At 39.6% G+C, this 25,007-nt stretch overlaps 1 protein-coding gene across 1 annotated transcript in view; it reads left to right on the forward strand.

The window, feature by feature from the left end:
• The window catches only part of sez6l (seizure related 6 homolog (mouse)-like), an 81,038-nt gene that overhangs the window by 30,126 nt on the left and 25,905 nt on the right, over positions 1-25,007 (forward strand). The window contains exon 2 of the mRNA XM_079804426.1: positions 20,145-20,576. Coding sequence (XP_079660552.1) covers positions 20,145-20,576 — 432 coding nt within the window. The remainder of the gene's footprint in view (positions 1-20,144; positions 20,577-25,007) is intronic.

The raw sequence follows: 25,007 nt of genomic DNA on the forward strand, positions 1-25,007 counted from the left end.
AAAAACTTTTAAAAAATCTTACCAACCGCAAAATTTCTAAAGGTAGTGTAAATCTCTGGTATTTTGGTAACACTACAATAAGGTTGTATTAGTTAACATTAGTTAACATAAACTAACAATGAACAACACTTCTGTTCAGCATTAGTTCATCTTTGTCAACGTTAGTTGATATAAATACATCTGTTCATTGTTTGTTTATGTTAGTTCACAGTGCATTAACTAATGTTAACAAGATTTTTATAATGCATTAGTAAATGTTGAAATTAACATTAACAAAGATAAACAAATGCTTTATAAGTGAAGTTCATTATTCGTTCATGTTAACTAATGTAGTCAGGCAAAAAAACGGAAACGGAAGTTGTTGCCTTCTCACCAGGCTGCTTGCCTATTGTCCTGCAGCCCATCCCAGCCGTTTGCAGGTCTACAATTTTATCCCTGATGTCCTTACACAGCTCTCAGGTCTTGGCCATTGTGGAGAGGTTGGAGTCTGTTTGTTTGATTGAGTGTGTGGACAGGTGTCTTTTATACAGGTAATGAGTTCAAACAGGTGCAGTTAATACAGGTAATGAGTGGAGAACAGGAGGGCTTCTTAAAGAAAACAGGTCTGTGAGAGATGGAATTCTTACTGGTTGGTAGGTGATCAAATACTTATGTCATGCAAAAAAAAAGCAAATTAATTATTTAAAAATCATACAATGTGATTTTCTGGATTTTTGTTTTAGATTCCGTCTCTCACAGTTGAAGAGTACCTATGATAAAAAATGACAGACCTCTACATGCTATACACACACACACTGTATATGTTATTTATTTATTATTTGTATTTTTATACAAAAACTAAATACACCTAGGCTATAACCACCATATAACTTATATTCATATAATCATTGTAGTCTATGTGAAATACTTTTGTTAATTGCTGTTAAAAGCTGACGTAAGAAGCTATGCACTCAATGAACTGCTTCTCAACAACTATTTTTAGCCATTGTGTAATTTGGCTCATAATATATGACAAAGCTGTTTGACTTCTAAACGTTTAATTTCAGGGGTCAAAATCTCCCTAGTCATTTTTCTTGTCTGAAGAATATAATAATGTTATAATTATAATTTTTTTGTAAACAACACTCCTAAAAACAAAGGTTCTTTGTTGGCATCTATGGTTCCATGAAGAAACTTTAATATCCATGGAACCTTTCCATTCCACAAAAGGCTCTTTATACTAAGAAAAATTGTTAAATTGTTTATTCACCCAAAAATTAAAATTCTGTCATTAATTGACCGTTCGCAAAGACCCGCCCTCTTTAGTTACTGTTGCTATGTCCGACAAGCCATGTCACTCACACCATACACACACGTTCTCACGTAGAGAAAATACATCGCGGAGCAAAGAGGACACTGACAACACGCCGACAGACAGGACAGAGCAAGTTACTGTTTTGATATGAAACAAAGTCTCAACTCTGAAATTGTCTTTTTTTTTTAAGATACTTAAACAATAAATACCGTTTTGTGGCTCTTTAATGTGTCGTGATCGCTGTAGCGCCTCAGTTAAAACTGTTCCTTCTAGTTCATTGATAAGCATGACATAAACATGAATGAACACTAAAAGAAATTGCGGAAAGACGTCAGTACACACCGTTTTTCCAAGTTCAAGTCCACCGACGTTAATCTACTAACTCTCCTGACTGCTTTGTCGGACAAAACGGCAGATTCAGCGATGTGATTGGTCAGATCGCCTGTCAATCAAACTTGCGGCGAAGGGTGAATTACTCGCCCTCATGTTGTTCCTAACCCGTGAGACTTTCATCTTCGAAACACAAACAAAGATCTTTTTTATGAAATCTGAGAGCTCTCTGACCCCAAAAATATCTTAATTTGTGTTCGGAAGATGAACGAATGTCTTATGGGATTGGAACGACATGAGGGCGAGTAAGTAATGACAGAACGTTTATTTTTAGGTGAACTATCCCTTTAAGAACTGTTCATGGAAAGGTTCTTTGGGGAACCAAAACTGGTTCTTTTGGTATCACTGTGAAACCCCCATTTGGAGGCTTTATTTTTAACAGTGAGTATTGTGCAGCCCTAGTAACGTTCTTTTAGCAAATGCTGGCAGTTATTAAAATAGGTCTAAGGCATCAGATATTCATGGTATGTGGTGATGGTGATCCCTGCGCTCCTGCAGAAGAACCACTGCTGTACTGCAGACCTCCCAGAATGCTCAGCTTGGCTCCAAGAACAACCGTTGGAGCTATAAAGGTTGATGATTGTGAACAACACCGTCTGGTACTTGTCAGTTGCCAACACTGTTATGTTTACGTTACACACTTGCGTTTCTTTTCCCTGTGGTTTAATGATTCTCACGGACAGCTATTTAGCTAATTTCCCCCCTTAATATGTATGATGTTTTGTAGCATGTAAGCAATGTAGCCTTCACACACGGTGCTTTTCCACAGCAACTGAATATGAACGGCCGGGAATGTGCCTCAGGAATTTACGGTTACAGTAATTGTCTGTTTGACAGCTGTAAAGCACGCCGAGAATGTCACCGGCGGCGGAAAGAGGAAGGGCATAAAAGCAGACAAATGTGGAGATTGAAAAGTCAAGGTTAGTTATATGTTTTTCTATTCAGCCATGCGTTCAAACCTTGACAAGCATGCAATTCTTCCCCGCATCCATACAGCCAATGGCGGTGGCCTTTATCTGCTCTGCCCAGAAACACACAGTCTTGCTTGGTCTCTCTCTCTCTCTCTCTCCCCTCCCACCGTCCTCTTTATCTCATGCAATCCCTCCTTTCACAACCACTCTGTTACTCTTTCTCTCTATGGTGGGATCATTGACACCTTTAATGAGTCAGCACACAGTCATGGCACTAAACGGTGATAATGGGATGCCGTGTAGAACGGGGGAGATGTGGAAGTGTGTGGGAAGCTCTGCTCAAATCCGCGAGAGCGTGTTTATTGGTTCGGTCAAGTCATTTGTAGCTTATTTTAATGCCTTTTCTTGTAGGCTACTATGACTGCCCACTTTCTTCCAGTGGCGTTGCTTCCGGGAAAAGTTTTTCCTATTCATTTTCGCCATAGAGATTTCAAATAAAGGGTTCTGAACCTTGAAGTGAACCATCCAGCTCCTCGATGAATCGCAACATTACAAACTTTGACTTGAAGCGTAAATTATGTAAATTGTGGCAGGCAATATATTCAATAATTTATATTCTAAAAATCAACTAATTTACTGATGGTTAGTTAGTAAAGCTAACTGAAATAACACATGATGGTACAAAAATATAAATTCAATCAGGTCCACTTAAGTCAAAAACACCATAGACAAACTTTTACTCAACTTTGTAATGGCATATTTTGCAAAAATAGACATTTGGCGATATGGCTCTGTTCTAAATTCCCCATCCTTTTCATGAGCTCGATGAAAAGCCAAGACAGGGAACAGCAGCAGATTCTGGGGACAACCTCACATTTTTTTACTGTCACTTTTGATAAATTTAATGCATCCTTGCTGAATTAAAGTATTGATTTCTTTTTTTTGTTTTGTCTAATCTTACTGACCGCAATTGTTTTAAACAGTAGCATATTTTTAATAGTTTAATAATTGTGTATATAAGCAAATATGTACTAACATTTGAAAATAGGGATGCACCGAATCCAGATTTTTGGGGTTGGGCCGAATACCGAATCCACTGGTTACCAAATCTATTCTGCCGAATCCTAAACCAAATACCGAATCCTACTCCCATCCTCAGTCCATTATCACAGTAAACACATTAATGAAGTAAACAACATCCACAGCAGTGTATTTTTCATTTAATTTAATTTTAACTGTAAAAAAAAGAAAAAAAGAATAGGAAATATGCCAGGATGTCTGTCCTTCCTTTGCCGTACCTGAAGTTGCTGCATTTTGGCTGCTGTCTGTAGATTCCTTCATGCACAACTCTATTCTTTCCAATGTTTCATACGTAAATATTTTAACAGCAGCTATTGTTTAGGCATTCCTTCCAGGGCATTCCTTTTTGTGATTGTTGCGGGCAAAAATCCTTGATTATGCGGCAAGTTTTCTTAAAAAATGCGATGGAAAATGGGGGATATTTATGCAATTTTATGCAAGGAAATTGCGGGAACTTGCAAAAACTGCGGTTTGATGAAAAAAAGAAAAAAAGCACTACATCACAGAAAGTGCTGGGAATATTAAAGTTCTCATCTTGTTTTATTGAAGACCTTAATAAACACATGGCTCAAATGTACAAAACATTGAGTCAAACAAGTTCTGTAGCTTTACAAAAGGAATATGCTACAACTTCTGAAAAAATTAATAAATAACTTCCTGTTTTACAGAGGTAGCTACACAAAAAAGACATTTGAGTGCTTCCAATGCACAAAGTGCAATCTCTTAAAGGGTTAGTTCACCCAAAAATGAAAATTCTGTCATTAATGACTTCCCCTCATGTCGTTGGACACCCGTAAGATATTTTAGTTGAAATCCGATGGCTCAGAAAGGCCTCCATTGGCACAATGCACTTTACGCTCTCAAGACCCATAAAAGGTACTAAAGAAGCTTCATGATGCTATGTTTTGAAATCGGTCAACACACCGGGAAACTGCTTTGCGCAGTCTTTTGCTGTTATTTTTGTTGGCAAATGGGAATTTGCGTGCTTCATCATGGTTTCACCGATATCTATGGTTTCACCACGGGGTTTGCAGCTTTTCGATGACGTTCGCGTCGGGTAATTACATCACTTCAAAACGTTCCCATGGCAATAGGGGGAAATGGCGGCTCTTGTGTAAAGTAAAAGAACATTTTTCAACTTTCTGCTAATATATATGACTTTATTGCAACGAAAATGCGGGGATTATGAATTCATGCTAGCCCGCATATTTTGCACGCGGAAATCATAGACCGTAAAAAAATATGGACGACGCGACTTCATTGACTTCCGCTGACCAAAGTTGAAGCTTTCATAGGCCCGCTCACGGCGCTGACATCTTGGGACCGAGTCTGCGCAGTAGCGATCTCGGGACCGGAGTTGCGCAGTAGAGAACAGGAAGTAGAGGTGCGATTATCAAAAGCCCGCCCACACTCTCGCAGATGCAGAACAATTCATTATGTTGGTGTGAAATAAACAGTTATGGAAGTGTAGAAATTAAAGCTAAAGCTCCAATCTCCTCCCAAAAATCCAGAAAAAAGTCCGTTAGTGCCTCAGTGACAAGTTCACTCAGAGAAGCCGTCAATCTCAGCTGTCAATCATGACGTCACACCCCTCGTTTTTATAGCATCAAATAACTCACTAAAACTAAACTTATTTAAAAAACGAACACTTGAAATAAAATTATTGTAATAAAAACTGCCTAAAATGACAGAAACCATCTTTAGGAAACAATTATTTGAAGTGTAATTAAATTGTTTAGTGTGTCTCGCGCCCATTCTAATACATGGAGAGGCGGGGTTTAGGAGCTATACTGGGACCGGCCACCGGGGGGCGATCGAGGCGCGAAAGCTTCAATTTCTGACTGAAGCACTACAGGCTTGGCGGAAATAGGCAATTTATGCAGCGAAAGTGCAGCGTATTTTAAAAAATGCGTCCCCCGTATAAATATGCAGACTTTGGCTGATTATGCATTAAATCATGCGATCGCATAATCGTGTTTTTCTGGAGGGACTGTTTAGGGAGCTTGCCACCACAAGACAAATCGGCATTGCAAATTGAACATGTAGCTCGACTTGAACCGCCTTCTTTTGACTGAAAGTACTTCCAAACAACACGTTTTCTGTTCACGAGTTCCATTTTCACTTTCTCACAGCCTATTGCATTCGAACGATCCACCTAGAATTATTACGTTGACCAGTGTAGCGGTGGGAAAAAAATTCTAAGGTTCGCTGTCAAAAAGCCCAATATTCGTCCGAAACCGAATCCTGGATTCGGTGCACCCCTATAATGATTACAGATGTATTTTTGGTTTATAGCTAAATATTCAACAAATAGTTTGAGGAGTAAGTAATTTCTATTGCTACATTTTTTTGTTTCCATGGTAAAAGCAACTTGTTCTGTGATTTCTGCAAATAAGCATGATTGGGGAAGAAAACTTGAATTGAATTCTCTTTGAATTGTGGCTTAGAAGCATAGACCATCGCTCATCCTCAAAACTCACGGTAGGACTATGGGATTTAATACGTTATTGCTAAAAGCCAGTTTTTCCTTTAAAGAAAATGAATATGATTTTTACTTTTGGAACTCTGATGCTGCTTTCTATAGCTGCTGGCTTTTAGCAACATCCTGATAAACACAACACTGCATGGAGGTAAATACACTGTGCTTTATCAACAGCAGAGAACGCTTGGTAAATCTCTCCAGGTTGTTCCGGCAGCAGCGTCTAACTGAAAATCCTCCAACTGCTCTCTAGGCTGCAATTATGACAACTAAATGCCTCTATTTTGATTTTGGCATATTCGCTTCGAACCGCTTTTGGATTTGATCCAGACAGACAAAGAGAGGCGGGATAGTAACCATCAAGCGTTTGTACTCAGTTGACAGAATCTCAGGGTTCTTTCTGATCCAGATTGGTCAGGATCTTCCTCTTGTCAAGCCCTAGTGATGAAAAGACCATTGTGCCGTGTGATTGGCCCTCTTTCACCTCTGTTTGAATGTCAAAAGATGCTGCTGAGAGAAATTATATTCCTGCATTTCAAGAGACGAAAGCCCTGGAATACGGCTTGTTACTGAGACCGAGAGCTTCAGCTAGAGTAACATGGGATGTTTTTAACCATACTGTCCCATTTCATAAAACCCTTTTGGATTATTTATATTGATGCAGATAAAGAATGTTACACAAGTTGTTGTGTATTTACTTTCTAACAATAGGAACCCTTTAAAAGTGTACAGTTGAGCTATCGCACATACACTTTTGGAGTCTTTTTTGTAAATTATGTATCACATCGTTACAAAAATGTATTGTGGTAAATGGTACTACCATGGTACTAGATTACCGTATTCATATGTGTTTTGATGGCACTAAAACTATGGTATTACCATGATTGTATGATGGTAGTACTTGTTGCAATTAAGAGCATAATTTGGGACAGTTTTAGGTGTGTGTGTGTGTGTGTGTATGTATGTATATATATATATATATATATATATATATATATATACATGGAGTGCAGAATTATTAGGCACGTTGATGTTCTGATCATATTTTTTTTCCAGGCACATTTGACCAGTTCCAAACCACAGTAATCCTAATAACTACTATTGATTTAGTATTTAATAATGTATATGTGATATATAATTGTTCATGAAGGCTGGAAATGAAAATCACCTTATATTCAGGTGTGCAGAATTATTAGGCATGTTTTCTTTTACAGATAAATTGAGCCAAAAAAGAGATTTAACTCAGACTGAAAAGTCAAAAAGTATTAAATGCCCATGAGAAGGATGCAATACTAATGCAATACTAGACATTGCAGTTAAGGCGTGACCATTGGACAGTGAAATGCTCGTTGGGTCAGCAGGGTCAGACAAAAACATGTGGCGGAGAAAAGACACCTATTAACCGCAAAAGAATTAAGAATTAAGGTGAAGAATTAAGGGTGAAACCATCAGGAACCCTTTAGTCTCCAGCGCCACCATTTTCCAGAGCTGCAACCTACCTGAAGTCTCCAGAAGTGCAAGGTGTCAGGATCTCAGAGACTTCAGTTAGGTAAAGAATCCTAAAAAATGACCCCCACTAGATAAGAATCATAAGCTGAAGTGTTGTAAAATACATGAAGCCTGCTTTTTTATAGCTTTTTTATTCTTCAATACAATGTTAAAGCAAGTGTCAAGTCAGTTTCATTCATAATGTTTCCACTTCATGTAACATGACAGTTCATACTGGAGTGAAGCCGTTCTCATCATGTGATTGGGGGAAACATTTCTGAGGGCGTGGTGAGCTTGTGCCAGGGGCGCGGATAGTGAGCCGTTGGAAGTACCATCCTACGTCACGATGTACCACAACGTCCAATAGGAAAATTCAACTGCAGTCGCCACCGTTCAACCTTAAGAGGGCAGCACTTTGGCGGTTTTACACCATATTTTATAGAATTAAAACACTTTAATCTCAAATGTCAAAACATTTACTCGAATCAATGAACAGCATTAATAAAGCCCCAGTATTACAGATCATTAACTAAAAAAAGTTGGTTTAGGGTTTAGTTACCCTTTAAGTAATATTCTAATTTTCTGAGAGACTGAATTTGGGATTTTCCTTAGTTGTCAGTTATAATCATCAAAATTAAAAGAAATAAACATTTGAAATATATCAGTCTGTGTGTAATGAATGAATATAATATACAAGTTTCACTTTTTGAATGGAATTAGTGAAATAAATAAACTTTTCGATGATATTCCAATTATATGACCAGCACCTGTAAGTCAGTAGTGTGTATGGCCCCCCCGTGCCTGTATGCACTCATGACAATGTCTAGGTATGCTCCTGGTGAGATGGCGGATGGTGTCCTGGGGGATCTCCTCACAGACCTGGATCAGGGCATCAGTGAGCTCTTGGACAGTCTGTGGTGTTACTTGGAGGCTTTGGATGCTCTGATACCTAATGTCCTAGGGGTTCTCAATTGGATTCAGGTCTGGGGAATGCGAGGGCCAGTCAATGACATCAATGCCTTTGTCATCTAAAAAACTGCCTACACATTCTAGCCACATGAGGCAGATATCATGCACCAGGAGGAACCCAGGGCCTACTGCACCAGCATAAGGTCTGACATTGGCTCTGAGGATTTCATCCTGGTACCTAACAGCAGTAAGGGAACCATTGGCTAGCATGTGGAGGTCTGTGCGCCCCTCCAAGGATATTCCTCACCAGACCATTAATGACCCCACCATCAAACCAGTCATGTTGGATGATGTTGCACACAGCATAACGTTCCCCGTGGTATCTCCAGACTTTTTCACGTCTGTCACATGTGCTCAGTGTGGACTTGCTCTCATCCGTGAAGAGAATGGGGTTCCGATGGCAGTCTTGAATTCTGGTGCTCTCTGGCAAATGCCAATCGAGCTGCACAGTGATGAACAGGCCTCACTAGAGGGCGTCGGGCCCTCATACCACCCTCATGAAGTCTGTTTCTGACAGTTTGGTCAGAAACATGCACACCAGTAGCCTGCTGGAGGTCATTTTGTAGGGCTCTGGCAGTGCTCCTCCTGTTCCTCCTCGCACAAAGGAGCAGTTACCGGTCCTGCTGCTGGGTTGTTGCCCTTCTATGTCCTTGTCCAGCTCTCCTTGTGTAACGGCCTGTTTCCTGATATCTCCACGCTCTTGAAACTGTGCTGGGAGACACACCAAATCTCCTTGTGACGGCACGGCAGGACTGCCTGTGCAACCTGATTGGGTTGCTGGTAGGGCAGGACGATTAATTGAAAAGTAATCGAAACCGAAATCCAGAATCTCTAACCGACATCATTTTCCCAATTAGGTTAATTCGATTTTTTTTAATCCTTTCAATATTTTCCCCTAAAAAACATACTAACGTGTGTGTAGTCACGTGACTCTGCCCTGTCCAGTCAGCGGCATGGAAGCAACATGGAGGCGACCTCGAGTCAACACGCACAGACAGCGCGCAAGCCCTGAAGTGTTTAAAGGCTTGCCTGTTTGAACATTTCAATCAATTTTACACCATTCAAGAACAGCAATATGGAAAACTCCTCACTTCAGTGCTCGCGAGCTGTAGACAGTATAGACAGTGTAGACAGTAGCTCACACATCACATGAAGATCGTGCACACAGAGAGGAGCGCAGAAACTCATTGTCAACGCTGTCCTGTGATTCATCAGTAAAGTAGCTTAAAAACTCAAAATGTATAGCATATATTTTTCTACTCTGATGTAACTACAACCCACAGCTTCACAATTAATAGAGATGGTTTGACTAATTCACACACAATCGCTCTCTCATTAATGCATTCAATTAAATGTACTACAGTAATACAGTACTATGAACTATTAGGGCAAAAAAAACAAAAAATCGTTCATTAAAGGTGTCATGAACTGGCTTTTAAAAATGTTTTATACTGTTGTCTGAGGTCACCTTATGACGTTTGTGTGGTTTTTACATTCAAAAACATCACAATGAATAAGTAATAGGCTATTATCTGCCTTGGTTTTGAGGCTCTCTGAAAAACACATTTTATGGCCGTGCTGCACTGAACACTCACTCACTCTCGCGGACACACACACACACTCACGGACACACTCACACACACACACACACACACACACACACACACTCTCACTCACTCACTCGCACGGACACACACACGTCACGCGGACACACACACACTCGCGCCTGGCCCATAACGCTACAAGTCCGATCACGAGTGAACCAATTCAATAACACCTTCTCCAGCCTGTGACAGTGTGCTAAGGTATGTAATCAATAGATTTCAAACAATCTGTAATGTTATGCAAAACTAACACATATAAAAAAAACATGTTTTAGCCTACTCACATAAGTGTGTGTGTTCAGAAGGAAGCTTATGCAGGGAAGATCCTTAGCTCACGAGTCGGTGGGCGGGGCTACAGAAGCATATTTATCTGTAGAGGCGGCATCTAGGTCCTATTACATAAGAGATCCGCATATTCTGAGAGCTCTCGTTTTCTGGGCCTGGTGTCAATAAAAGCTTTTTACTTTGACTAACAAGGAAGTTTTCAGCTCTGAAACTTACAGGATATTCTTACATTACCATGACCTTTTATATATCAAAAGCTCAAGGGAAAGTTGATTTCTCAGTTCATCACCCCTTTAGTCTTAATCGAGGTAAAATGTTCAATTAATTGAGGATTTTGATTTTAGGTCATATCGTACAGCCCTAGTTGCAGGTTCTGCCTCATGCTACAGTGACAAGGACCCTAACAAAACACCAAACTAAAGACAAATCAGTCAGGAAGAATAAGGAGAGAACAATTGTCTATGGCCACCAGCTGCAAAATCATTCTCTTTTTGGGGGTTGTCTTGCTGTTGCCTTTCCAGTGCACCTGTTGTCACTTTCATTTGCACCGAAGCAGGTGAAACTCATTCACAATCATTTATTTTTCCTAACTGGACATATCGATATTCCTGAAGTTTAATGACCTTGTATGGCTCGTTTCCACAGAGCCGTACAGTTCAGTACGGTATGCAATTTTTGCAGTTTCCATTGTCAGTTGTGAATGATACCCTAATTCTGAACTATACCGTACCACTTTTTTGGCAGTCTTCCCTTGGGGTACCTAGCACAGTAGTCCGGTACTAAAGGGTGGAGCTAGACTCATTGCAGAACGTTGATTGGTTGACAGAGAATGGGTTCAGCTGTGTTTTTCCTTCGTTCAAACAAAGCGTGTCTTCTTCTTGTGACAACAGCCACATGCCGAGAAGCAAGAACAAGATCTGCTGTATGTCGTCCATTGTTATTTACTGTGTCGCTTTCTTCTTTGAGCGAGAATGACGTCGATCACTACACCATGCCTATCATAAGGGTACTGTTGGCGGTGGAAACACAAGAATTTACACAAGGGTTTACAGTCAAGAATTTTACTGTACTGAACCGTATCGCATGGCTCATCGGTGGAAACGAGCCATAAGTGTTCCCTTAATTTTTTTGAGCAGTGTATACACACTAATACCCTCTCCCCTCCCTCCCTCCTGGGCCCTAGACACCCCAGCTATGGCCATCTTTCTCCTGTTGTATTTCAGAGTTAGTAAAAAGGTCTCTTTAATATCCCAAGTTACTGAAACTGCGACATTTAAAGGTGCCCTGTGTCGTGAATGTGAAAATGAACTGCTACCTCCTCTGTCAGCTCTAGCCACTGAAAGAAATAAGCAGAGAAATCAGGCCATTTACAAAAGCTGGCCAGTCTGACGTGGTGTTGCCTGCGCTCATTACTATTCATGAGCTCGCCCAGTTGAAACCACGCCTACAGAATTCGTCTAGCTCAGTGGCAGTTTTCGTATACAGCAAGGATGGCTTAACGTCATATATAGAAGCCATTTCTGCAGCGATTCCAGACGATAGTAAACAAAGTTCCTCTACTTGTTGCGCTGGTTAAAGGATGCTGATAGCCAGGCTGTCATTGGCTAGCTGTTAGCCAATCAGAGTCAAGCAGCTTAGCTTGCTCGTTGAATATTAATGAGAACTGGTGCAAATCGAGCTTAGTCTTCTCACAGGCTTTCTATATCGCGCTAGAATGGCTTGAAACAAGGTAACCAAGGCATTTTTTCCACCAAAAAATGTTACAGAGTCCATGGTAGAACTTCAGACATTACCACAAAAGTAATGAAATACGTGCGGCAGGGCCCCTTTAATTGTCTACCGCCTGTACACTGTGAGTGTCTGTCTAAAGGACTGTTCCACAGGTGCAGGTGGAAGAAAAAAGCATGAAAAACATTGTTTAAACCCTTTCCAATACAGATCTGTAAAGCTTATTTGGGTTTGACAAAATTATCTTTAACCTGAAAATGGGACGTTTCTTTTTTTGCCGAGTTGCTATTTACTCCTGTTTGATTACCAGAGTCATACATTTACAATCCAAAATATATGCTACAAAAGCAGCAAAACCAGAAAAACAGCAGCTCGAAACTACCATTAGAAGCTCAGTCCAGTTTTAGACATTAATATTTCTCGCATGGTTGAGCTGCCACTGTTTTTTTTTGCCCTTCCTGCGTTTTTCTCAGCGCTGGCCATTTATTGAATTGCATTTCTTCTGTTTCCGCCGTCACTGTCAGGAAAGCTGTCTGAGTCATAATCCGACAGAATAAGCAGTGTGCGGGGGGACGGAAAGAAGCCGAGTCGAGGAAACAAGATAAAGAAAAGACAGAGACAGCGGGAGAGAGAGAGAGACGGGGAGGGAGAGAGACAGCATGGGCGAGAGAGAGACGGTGAGGTTTAAGTTGATGACAGCTAGAGGAGGATTAATTTCTCAATCAGCAGCAGTGTTGGACTCTGTGCTCTTAGTAATTGCTGTGCTGTTGGGGCCCCTGTGTTTGGGGCTCATTATCTCATGTGAATGAATGGCGTTCACGGGGCCAGCTCAACGGCACTGACATCGCTGCGGTGTGGACGGGTGTTAATGTGTTTACTTGACATGAGCAATTTCTAACCGGTGGAATAGTTCATTTGTCATTCAGAGTAGCGGGGAAAATAACACCTTCATTTCTGGTTATTAAAGTTGGTGCCCGTGCATTTTTCTTTCTTTCTTTCTTTTTTTTTTTTTTTTGTTGATGGTTGATGTTGATAAGAGAGCAGAGTGAGCCATGGGAATATATCATTCTGATATAATTTATTACAGTTTACATTTACAATATGCAATTTTTAATTAAAAAGTTTTTGTATTTATTCACAAACAAGTGTATGTGTGTGTATGTGTATATATATATATATATATATATATATATATATATATATATATATATATATATATATATATATATATATATATATATATATATATATATATATAAAATTAAAAAGTTTTTGTATTTATTCACAAACAAGTGTATGTGTATGTGTGTATATATATGTGTGTGTGTGTGTGTGTGTGTGTGTGTGTGTGTACTGTGTATAATTATTATGTATATATAAATACACACATGCATGTATATATTTAAGAAATATATGTTATAATTGTATTTAAAAATGATATTTATATATAAGATCAACTGTATATACAGGATTGCATTTACATGCAAATGTGTGTGTATTTATATATACATAATAATTATACACTACACACACATATTTAATGTAAACACAAACTTTTATTTTGGATGCAATTAATCACAAATAATTGTTCCCCAGCATATATATATATTCTACATTATTAAATAATAGAATATTAATGGAATATTGCATTTTGAATGTATTTAATTTGTTTAATTTGCATAGTGTGTGTGTGTATATGCATTATTAATTGCTAAATAGAATATTGCATTTTTAGTGTATTTAAATTGATTTATTTTTGTTTAATTTTCATATACAGTATATATATTAAGATACAGTTGTATCTGTATCTTATATATTACATATAACAACTGTATCTTATATAAGATACAGTTGATCTTAATATATATATATATTTCCATATTTACACTTGTTAGATAAAAAATCCCATTTTTGAATTTATTTTTTTAATTTGTGTTTATATATACTTTTTTGTTTAATTAGCGTGTGTGTGTAATTGACATATCTTAGAATTTTGCATTTGATTTTGAATTGATTAATTTATTATTTTTATTGTAATTTTTTTTATGTTCATAACTGATTGCTCATTTGATTTATTAATTTGCGAGATTTGCAGCTATTTCGTATCCGGTGGTTGCAGACAGCAGAAAAGCGGTTTCGGTGGTGACAACCTTTTAATGTGTCTGCTTGCAATTTCTGACTGGTGAAATAGTTCATTTGACATTTAAAATAACCGGTTTGAAAAATAGTGTCATTAAAACACTCTCTCCCTCTTTCTGTGTGGATAATGGCTCCTGTCCTAACTATACAAACCCGTAGTGTTTAGTGGCGCGGGAGTTTCAGAGTCAGATGGTGTTGGCTTTGTCTGACCCACTTGCTATAAATAAAAGTCCAACAGTGTAGAACAGCAATTCAACACGATGAAAAAGATCCAGTGAACAATGGAGCGAAATTACTACTCTTTGTCTCTATAGATTGAATGATGGACAGAGATAACACAGTGCACTCGCAAGCAGTGATCACAGAAAGCTCTTGCCTCAAATCGAACCATTAATGGATGAAGGGTTGTTGTTGTTGTTGTTTTTCAAGCACTGAATCGCAATCAATGTATTATGAAATCCAATTTCTCATAGGTCAGGTGTTTTAGTCATCTCATATGAATACAAATCTATTTAATACTTCAATTGTATCTTTTAGACAGCGATTAGATTAGAAGATCAAAAGGCGGCATTGCTGAAGTAGAGATTGTTCTTCAAAGAAAAAGACGCCATGTAATCTCAAATATGTCTCCTTTAGAGTTTCAGAAGAGATCTCAAACTGCAGACTTCAGTAGCTCGGCAGCTCTGAGAGCTATCAAAGGTAAAAGATGAACACATTTCTCATCAATTTTGCTTAAGATCAATTTATCTGCGCTATTATCCACATTCATTTTATAGCTCTGCACTTACTGTGTTTTAATAACGGTCTTGTTTTTCTCTTTTTTATGAATAAAAAAACGGATTTTAGGAATTTTATTAGCAAGTCATTGAGAATTCCTGAGCAATGAATAAGCGACCTCTGTGCAATAAGAGTTCTGTTAAGGGGGTCATGATATGAGAAATAAAATGTTCCTTGATCTTTTGACATGTAAGAGGTCTTTGTACCATTAAAGAGGACCTATTGTGCTTTTTTTTTATAGGCTCAACTGTCTTTTAATGTGTAATGTTGCTGTTTGAGCATGAAAAAGCTCTGCAAAGTTTCAAAGCACGAAGTCCCTCCAGAGTTATTCTCTATATCAGTTTCACTGTTTCTGAACTCCCTGAAACGCCTTGATTGTAGTCTTGCGTTTTCTTCCCGGAACGAACACGTCACAATATTCTTCATTTAAATAATTTCTACACAAAAAACACAAAAAAAGGACGAGGCCTGGTCGAGTTAGTTTGTAGCGTGTTGAAACCATAGACTGTAAAAAAAATATGGACGTAGTGTCCGTGACGTCACCCATAGGTTTCTGAAGAGAGTTTTTGAAGCGTAAAGTCGGCCGTTGCCATCTTGGCAGCGCGTCATTGTGCGTCACTCCCGGATAACTTACAATGGGCAAAGAGGCGGAACGTGGGTGGAGCTGAGGGGACGTGACGACTAACAGACAGCAGACAAACGGCAATCCACCTGTCACTCAAAGTGGCCACGCCTTTAATTATACAGAACTTTAAGGCTTTATATAATGTAAACAAATGAGTTATAAAAAAATTCACCCCCTCACAGTTGTCATGAAGGGCAAAATTAGCTGTATAGACAAAAAACACAATTTGTACCAGGCTGTAAACATGTTTTTTTTCTGCTGTAAAGTTGTGCATTTAAACATGGGGCTCAATGAGATTCTCTAGTAGCCAGTCGATGAATTGCAGTTTAATTCACTTCCGTATTGGCTTCAAGAGAAACTGGGGGAGGTTGCCACTTGGTTGAAACTCGCAGTTATGGTAAGGGGCATGACCATAGACTATTAAAAATATGGACGTAATGTCCGTGACGTCACCCATAGGATTCTGAAGAGCAGTTTTGAAGCGTAAAATAGGGTCGAGCTGGCGGTTGCCATCTTGGCAGCGTCACTCCCGGATAACTGATAATGGGCAAAGAGGTGGGATGTGGGTGGAGCTGAGGTGATGCGATGACTAACATACAGCAGACAAACAGCTATCCACCTGTCACTCAATTTAATTATGCAGAACTTTAAGGCCTTATATAATGTAAACGAATAAGTTATAAAAAAAATTCACCCCCTCACAGTTGTCATGAAGAGCAAAATTAGATATATAGACCAAAACCACAATTTGTACCAGGCTGTAAACATGTTTTTTTCTGCTGTAAATTTCTGCATTTAAACATGGGGCTCAATGAGATTCTGCTCCCTTCTGGAGCCTGTCCCTAGTGGCCAGTCAATTAACTGCAGTTTAAGACACTTCCGTATTGGCTTCAAGAGAAACTGCGGGAGGTTGCTGCTTGGGCATGACATTTCCCAAACAAGTTGACCAATCACAACACACTGATCCAGCCAACCAATCAGAGCACATTGCGCGTCTCATAGGAGGGGCTTCATGGGGACCAGAACTAAACAAAGCGTTTCTGACAGACTGGGAAAAAAATAGTTGCAAAAATGTAATATATTTGAAAAAAAAAAAAAAATTTAACATTACTATATAACCTAAAAGCAAAATCAAGATTTTGTAAAAACCAAAAAATAGATTTGAAAATAGAAATAGAATGTTTTTTGTTCACCCAAAAAAATGAAAATTAGCCCATGATTTACGCACCCTCAAGTCATCCTAGGTGTATTTGACATTGTGCTTTCAGACGAATAAGATCGGAGTTATATTAAAAATGTCTTGGCTCTTCAAAGCTTTATAATGGCAGTGAATGGCTTTGTCGTTTTTGAAGTCCATAAAAGTGCATCTATCCATCATATAACTGCTCCACACGGCTCCAGGGGGTTAATAAAGGCCTTCTGAAGCGGGGTGGTGTGTTTGTGTAAGAAAAATATCCATATTTAAAACTTTATAGACTAAAATAACTAGCTTCCGGCGGTCGTCTTGTGCTATAAAGTTTTAAATATGGATATTTTTCTTACACAAATGCGCCGCTTCGCTTTAGAAGGCCTTCATTAACCCCCCGGAGCCGTGTGGAGCAGTTTTATGATGGATATATTTATTCTTCTGAAAGAAGAATGTCATATACACCTAGAATGACTTGAGAGTGAGTAAATCATGGTCTAATTTTAATTTTTGGGTGAACTAATCCTTTAAAACATCCTTCTCAATATAAACAAGCCCTGAAAATGGTTAATTTGGATATTGTGGGATCTGTGACATCCCATGGGCAAATTCTTCAAAGCAGAGCTGCACGATTCTAATTAAATTGAGAATCACAATTTCTTTTGTTTCAAATACAGATCATGTTTTTTTTCCGCGATTCTTAACAGACAACTAAACAAAATAACGTAATTTACTAGAGGTTCTGACAACATGTTAATTGCTGCAGAAAAATTAACCTCAAGAAACATTCAAATATATATATATTTTTAAATCCATGTCATGACCCCTTTAAATATATCTGTTATAAATCCAGTAGTCAACTGGCTTCATGTTTGAGTCTCTAATAAATTCAGAATTATATTGAGCAGAAGTGCATGTATAACGTACATGGACCAATTAACTTTCACTAGAGGACGAAGTGGCTGTGTGCACTCCACGTCAGGTGGTTTTCTCTTGTACTCACTTTCATTACATGTTTTATTGCTCAGACAACGTCCCTGGACAACACTCTATCACTCTCCGAGGGTAATAGCTTTTTTCGCCTGTGTAATTTAATTGATCAGGCACTTCCTCTTTTTTCACCTTGAGGAATGGCCACTGTGGTGAAAAAGCCAACAGAGATTAGAAGTCGTATGCATCTGAATTAGTTTGTTATGGAGAGATTATTTAGTAGGTGTTTTAATGTAATTCCACACTATATATAAATAGAAAAATGTAATATTTTATTATAATCATTATCCCAAATGTGGTCTCATACTTTTGGATCCTTACAAGTGGGAGTATATATAGAGCAGAAAATTGTCTTTTCTGGTTAAAGTCCAATTTAAACAATGCATAAGCATGACATTGATGTCACTTTTTATGTCTAATGACACCGTTTTGGCAGAAAATGAAAGGTTGAGGTGTTTCAGTGAGCATGAGAATGAGTTCAGATCGTGGGTTGACGCGCAGGAGGTGAAGCTCCACATATTAACACTCATAGGATACGGCGTGTCGGCGCATTTCTTACGGCGTCGTTTCTCCGACACGCTTCATTTGCGTTCCAGTCCATCCTCCCCATGAAGGACTGTCTGCAAACCTGAATCGGCAGCACAGAAAGAGAGGGAGTTTTAATAACTTACAGTCCTGGCAGTGGTCCAATCATCCGGACAGACCCAGAATAGTGCTGTGAAAACTAGATTCCCTTATAACTGGAACTCCCACCTCTTTTACACCGACCCCTCATCAATGATACAGCTGACATCTACCCTGAATGAATACAGCAGTGGAAGCCTGCACTTTACCATAACCTTGTTGCAAATCATGCATATCATTGCACTTATGTGTTTGGTAAGATGCTTTTCCGAAGGAAAATTGTATACATTTTTTTATAGCTCACTTGCATTCCACTCACACCTTCAGAAAATGTACAAATGTACAAACTCTCCTTATCAAATTTCTTAAACGGTAAAACTATGGAGTTAGAAAGCTACATTATGGTTTTATCTTTACACATAAAATTTTATTTTTTTGTGGTGGAGCCATTGAAAATGGTGACAGTGACACAATTGGCCCTATCTGAGCGCATGGTCTAAAGCGCATAGCGCAAGTGCACTTAGGGCATGTCCGAATCTACTTTTGGATGTTTTTACGACGGGAAAAATTGTCTGCGCGCCAGGTGCATAGTCTAAAAGGGTTGTTTCCCTATTCTCTTAATGAGTAATGGGGCGTAACGTGCAATCAACCAATCAGAGTCGGTCTCATCTCCCATTCCCTTTAAAAGCCAGTTTTTGCTATTTACATGGCGGAATTTGCGAGCGGTGTGTGTGTAATTAGCAGAGTTGTGATCCCGCCTATAGGCACATATTACTAAAGCACTCTTTAAATAACCCAAAAAATATTGCGCCATTGACTTTAGACCAGGTTTCAGGTGGTTCAGTCTATTTCAGTTGCCTCAAAATAGCAACGCGCCAACAATGCGCCTGAACACACCTCGTTTTCAGACCAGCACGCCCATGGGCGCACAAATGGGCACAAATGCATTGATCTATTTAAACAACGTGGCGCAGGACTTGAACATGATAACTGCGTCTGCTGAAATTAGCAAAAAACACTTGCGTCGTGCGGCGTCTAGCGCCGCTATGTGCCAGGTGTTTATTTTGTTATATTTTAGCTTTATTTGAATGAACAAACATGTTTTTAATAGTTTCACAATGGCCACGGGAGAGGATTTATGAATGACAGTGAAGTGATGCGACGGACACATGACTGACAACATGGCGTATGTAGTACATTTGGATTACATTCATACTAAACACATTCATATTATATAGAACATACTTTTTTTTAATTGTCATGTAGGAATTACTTATTCAAATTAAGTGCCTACTCAGATGTATGCGATTTCAGATGAAGCCATAGAATATAGCGCTATAAAAGTATGGATAGCAGCTTAGATTGATCTTGGAAGAATTTGAGGAGAAGTATTCATACTGAGATCTTTGACTTTCGTTTGCACATTTGACATTGAGACGGTGTTGAGATCTCTTCTGAAACTGCAGTGTTTCGCACTGCTGTCTTGGACAAACAATTGGGATATCAGTTCAGTTTGCATAAAGGAACTTGGTTACTCCTTACTAATTGTTCTCAAATTCTTTTTCTTTGTCCCAGACGAGACCGATTTGACCCCTCCACCCAGCTTCACTCCAGTGATGCAGGTACCAGCCCCTAAAGAAACCCCCAGAGGAGTTGCATCCATGGGGCAGGACTTCCTAGAGTCTGTCCTGTCACGCAAGGATCATCTTCTGGCCCAGAAGGGTGTGACCCTTCCCAGCGGTTTACCCCCTAATCTGGTGCCCATGTTGGGAAAGGGGCTCGAGGCTGGAGCAGATGCCTTGTCACCCGACCAGCCCTTCCTGAGGAAGATGCTCCCTGCACACCCCACTTTACCTCCAGCCTACGAAATCCCCACCGAACCCCCAGAGGCCGTTGCAACACCGAGCTGGGATACCGATGCTCCAACCGCACACACAAAGCCTTTGGTTGCAGATATGGTTCCCACCTCTGTGAACGTTGAAACAGTGTCTGGAGTTCTCATCTCAGGTAAGACCGAGTTTCAGAAAAACCTGAATCATGAGTGTGAGTCATTATACTGTTGGTTGCTAGTAGTTGTTCCTTATGCTGCTGCACATCTACATATAGTTCAATCAATCACATTTATTTATATAGCACAACACATGTTGGCCAAAGTGCTTTACATACCAGTACCTGGCACATTCATACATTCTAGGATGCTTTAAATGAGATTTAAATGCATCAAGAGTGGCACAGGATCTAATATGGAGAGGTAAGCGAGGAGCTGCAATAGAGAATAGTCCTTTTGATTTTAGACTTGGAAATGGCCTAGAGAATGTAAGTTGCTGAAGAAGTTCACTAATATAACTGGGTGCCAACCCATTTAAACCCTTAAAAACAAATATATACATATTACATCTTATACTGATTTCTGAATTTGACTGGAAGCCAATTGAGGGATGCTAATACAGGTTATATATATATATATATATATATATATATATATATATATATATATATATATATATAGAGAGAGAGAGAGAGAGAGAGAGAGAGAGAGAGAGAGAGAGAGAGAGAGAGAGAGAGAGAGAGAGAGAGAGAGAGAGAGAGAGAGAGAGAGAGAGAGAGAGAGAGAGAGAGAGAGAGAGAGAGAGAGAGAGAGAGAGAGAGAGAGAGAGAGAGAGAGAGAGAGAGAGAGAGAGAGAGAGAGAGAGAGAGAGAGAGAGATGCATATTTCCTAGTCCCTGTGAAAAGCACACTTCAGTCTTTGATTCATTCAGGTGGAGAATATTGGCCGCCATCCAATCCTTAATATCATTAAAACAGCCAAAAAGGGACTGTAGAGCCAAATTATTCCACCCCACCCATACATCGTTTCTGACTAATATCAGCCAAAGGAAAAATGTAGATGGAAAACAAGACTGGACCCAATATCGATCCCTGAGGAACCCCGCATTTCATTAAAGCAGAAAAGGATGAAAAATGTCCTAATTCCACAAAAAAAGTTATCATGGAAAGATACGAGGCAAACTAATTAAGAGTTGACCTCTAATTAACATCATCGCATTCCCAGCAGTCTCGCCAACTCTCATTGAAAGTGAATGACTTTGCCACTGAAAATCATTGGCTAACTGTTTCCATTCACTTTTTGAGATTGCGTAAAAAGTGCTGGGTAGAAGCCCAAAGATCTGAATAAAATATCCAGAATGCACATAAAAATATGCTAGCTTGAAATGGAGACATGCAAATCAAAAAAGTCAAGTGACTGTGCCTCAAGTCATGTGACTGAATAATTTGGTCAGATGCAGTGTTGTTTTTAGGTGTGCGCTGACCGATCGTTGTATGACATCAAACTACCGCGAGAGCAATTAGAGAGCAGAAGGCTACGCATTCGAATCGTTCTTGCGGTACTTTTGATGTTGTACACCGATCTGTCTACGCAGTGCCGCTTCAAGACGAACACACCTATTGTTAACTAAAACTATTAAAAATTGTTTTCAATAATTTTAATTAAAGCTGAAATAATATAAAATATTAGATGATTATTACTTAGATAATATTACGATTATGCGATTTTGACTCCCAAATTTTTGTTGTCTGGTGGACTACTTCTGGTCAGACTACACGTTGCTTCCCAACCAATCATCGCTTGCCATTTTTAACGACTTTCATGATGTCATCGAGAAGGCAGAACTAGCGACTAACTTCCAGAAACAAGAGCGTAAAGAAACTACTAAAACTGGTGTGTTAGCTTAATGCTAATTCCAGTACTCACCGGGTTGCTGAAGCGCCTCTGCTATCGTTCGCCAGCATTTATCTTTTTTCACTCTGTCATTCTTCACTCTTTTCTCTTCACTCTTCCACCCATCGTGGAAGGCCGGATAAAAAAATTAAATATGCTAGTCTTTCTGTCGGGACGTTGTGAAGCATCACAGGCTTCACAATGGCGTTGGTTGTTGTCTACTATGACACATTATACGAGATAAAACAATCAATTATTGCGTCCCGAGTCCCGACAGCCATTGTCTTTTACGAATCACCACACCCAAAATCAGGCTGATATCATGTAGTCTGAACCCGGCATAATGCCCGGTACACGTTGTATGATTTTGGGCTGTCCCAAATGAACAATCGTGGCGTTTTCTGTGGTCATGGCCCCTAAACGGTGGTCCTACATCGTACAGGAGAGAGGTTCAAAGATGGCCGTTGTCACGGTCTTGCGACCAAAGATAGCCTATGACAATTTTCTGACAGTGTCATAAATTTAGCATGGTCATATCACAGTGTGTTTGCTGCTAAGACCTATGTCTACTGATTGGCCAGTAAAAATGCTGCATGATATGCGGTGCGTTCGCTCGGCAGCTACTATGAGACACTTGTTGCACACTGCAGTAAGTTAGATCAATATTAGGCATAGTAAAACATGGTACTCTTGCTAATTACTTACAAAGCACTAAATGGTGTAGCTCCCCAGTACTTGAGCAAGCTCTTAATGCATTATACTCCATCATGTCTATTGTGGTCTCAAAATTCTGGCCAGTTGATAATACCTAGAATATCAAAATCAACTGCAGGCGGTTGATCCTTTTCCTATTTAACACCTAAACTCTGGAACAGTCTTCCTAGCATTGTTTGGGAAGCAGACAAACTCTGTCAGTTTAAATCTAGACTCTCTTTACTATGGCATACACATAGAACATTATCAATTTATATTATTCAAATCAGTTAAATGATTGTTTTTAGGCTGCATTAACTAGGTCAGACGGAACCGGGAACACTTCCCATAGCACCTGATGTACTCGTTACATCATAAAAAGAATGGCATCTACGCTAATGTTAGTCTTTCTGTTTATCCCGAGGTTTACTGCAGTCAGCCGGATCCGGCCCGTATCTAGATCAGATAGTGGACCTGTGCCTAGACATGACTAACGCATCCTTGAAGTGTCTGCAGAGACCGTGTCAATTAGACTCCCCCCTGTAAATTGACTCATCGACACGACATCCTCAATAAACCCATCTCCGGCATGATGACTCCGATGCTTTGAATATTCCGATCTAATAAATGCCTCATCGACATGACATCCTCAATAAACCCGTCTCCGGCATGATGACTCCGATCTTTCGAATATTCTGATCTAATAAATGCCTCATCGACACGGCATCCTCAATAAACCCGTCTCTGGCGTGAAGACTCCGATCTTTCGAATATTCTGATCTAATAAATGCTTCATCAACACGACATCCTCAATAAACCCGTCTCTGGCGTGAAGACTCCGATCTTTCGAATATTCTGATCTAATAAATGCCTCGTCGACACGACATCCTCAATAAACCCGTCTCCGGCGTGAAGACTCCGATCTTTCGAATATTCTGATCTAATAAATGCCTCATCGACACGACATCCTCAATAAACCCGTCTCCAGCGTGATGACTCCGATCTTTCGAATATTCCGATCTAATAAATGCCTCATCGACACGACATCCTCAATAAACCCGTCTCCAGCGTGATGACTCCGATCTTTCGAATATTCCGATCTAATAAATGCCTCGTCGACACGACATCCTCAATAAACGCGTCTCCGGCATGAAGACTCCGATCTTTCGAATATTCCGATCTAATAAATGCCTCGTCGACACGACATCCTCAATAAACCCGTCTCCGGCGTGAAGACTCCGATCTTTTGAATATTCCGATCTAATAAATGCCTCATCGACACGACATCCTCAATAAACCTGTCTCTGGCGTGATGACTCTGATCTTTCGAATATTCTGATCTAATAAATGCCTCATCGACACGACATCCTCAATAAACCCATCTCCGGCGTGATGACTCCGATCTTTCGAATATTCCGATCTAATAAATGCCTCATCGACACGACATCCTCAATAAACCCGTCTCTGGCGTGATGACTCTGATCTTTCGAATATTCCGATCTAATAAATGCTTCATCGACACGACATCCTCAATAAACCCGTCTCTGGCGTGATGACTCTGATCTTTCGAATATTCCGATCTAATAAATGCCTCATCGACACGACATCCTCAATAAACCCGTCTCCGGCGTGATGACTCCGATCCTTCGAATATTCCAATCTAATAAATGCCTCATCAACACGACATCCTCAATAAACCCGTCTCTAGCGTGAAGACTCCGATCCTTCGAATATTCTGATCTAATAAATGCCTCGTCGACACTGCATCCTCAATAAACCCGTCTCCGGCGTGATGACTCCGATCTTTCGAATATTCTGATCTAATAAATGCCTCATCGACACGACATCCTCAATAAACCCGTCTCCAGCGTGATGACTCCGATCTTTCGAATATTCTGATCTAATAAATGCCTCATCGACACGACATCCTCAATAAACCCGTCTCCAGCGTGATGACTCCGATCTTTCGAATATTCCGATCTAATAAATGCCTCGTCGACACGACATCCTCAATAAACCCGTCT

The sequence above is a fragment of the Gobio gobio genome (assembly GCF_949357685.1).
Source record: "Gobio gobio genome assembly, chromosome: 22".
In the NCBI taxonomy this organism is placed as follows: Eukaryota; Metazoa; Chordata; class Actinopteri; order Cypriniformes; family Gobionidae; genus Gobio; species Gobio gobio.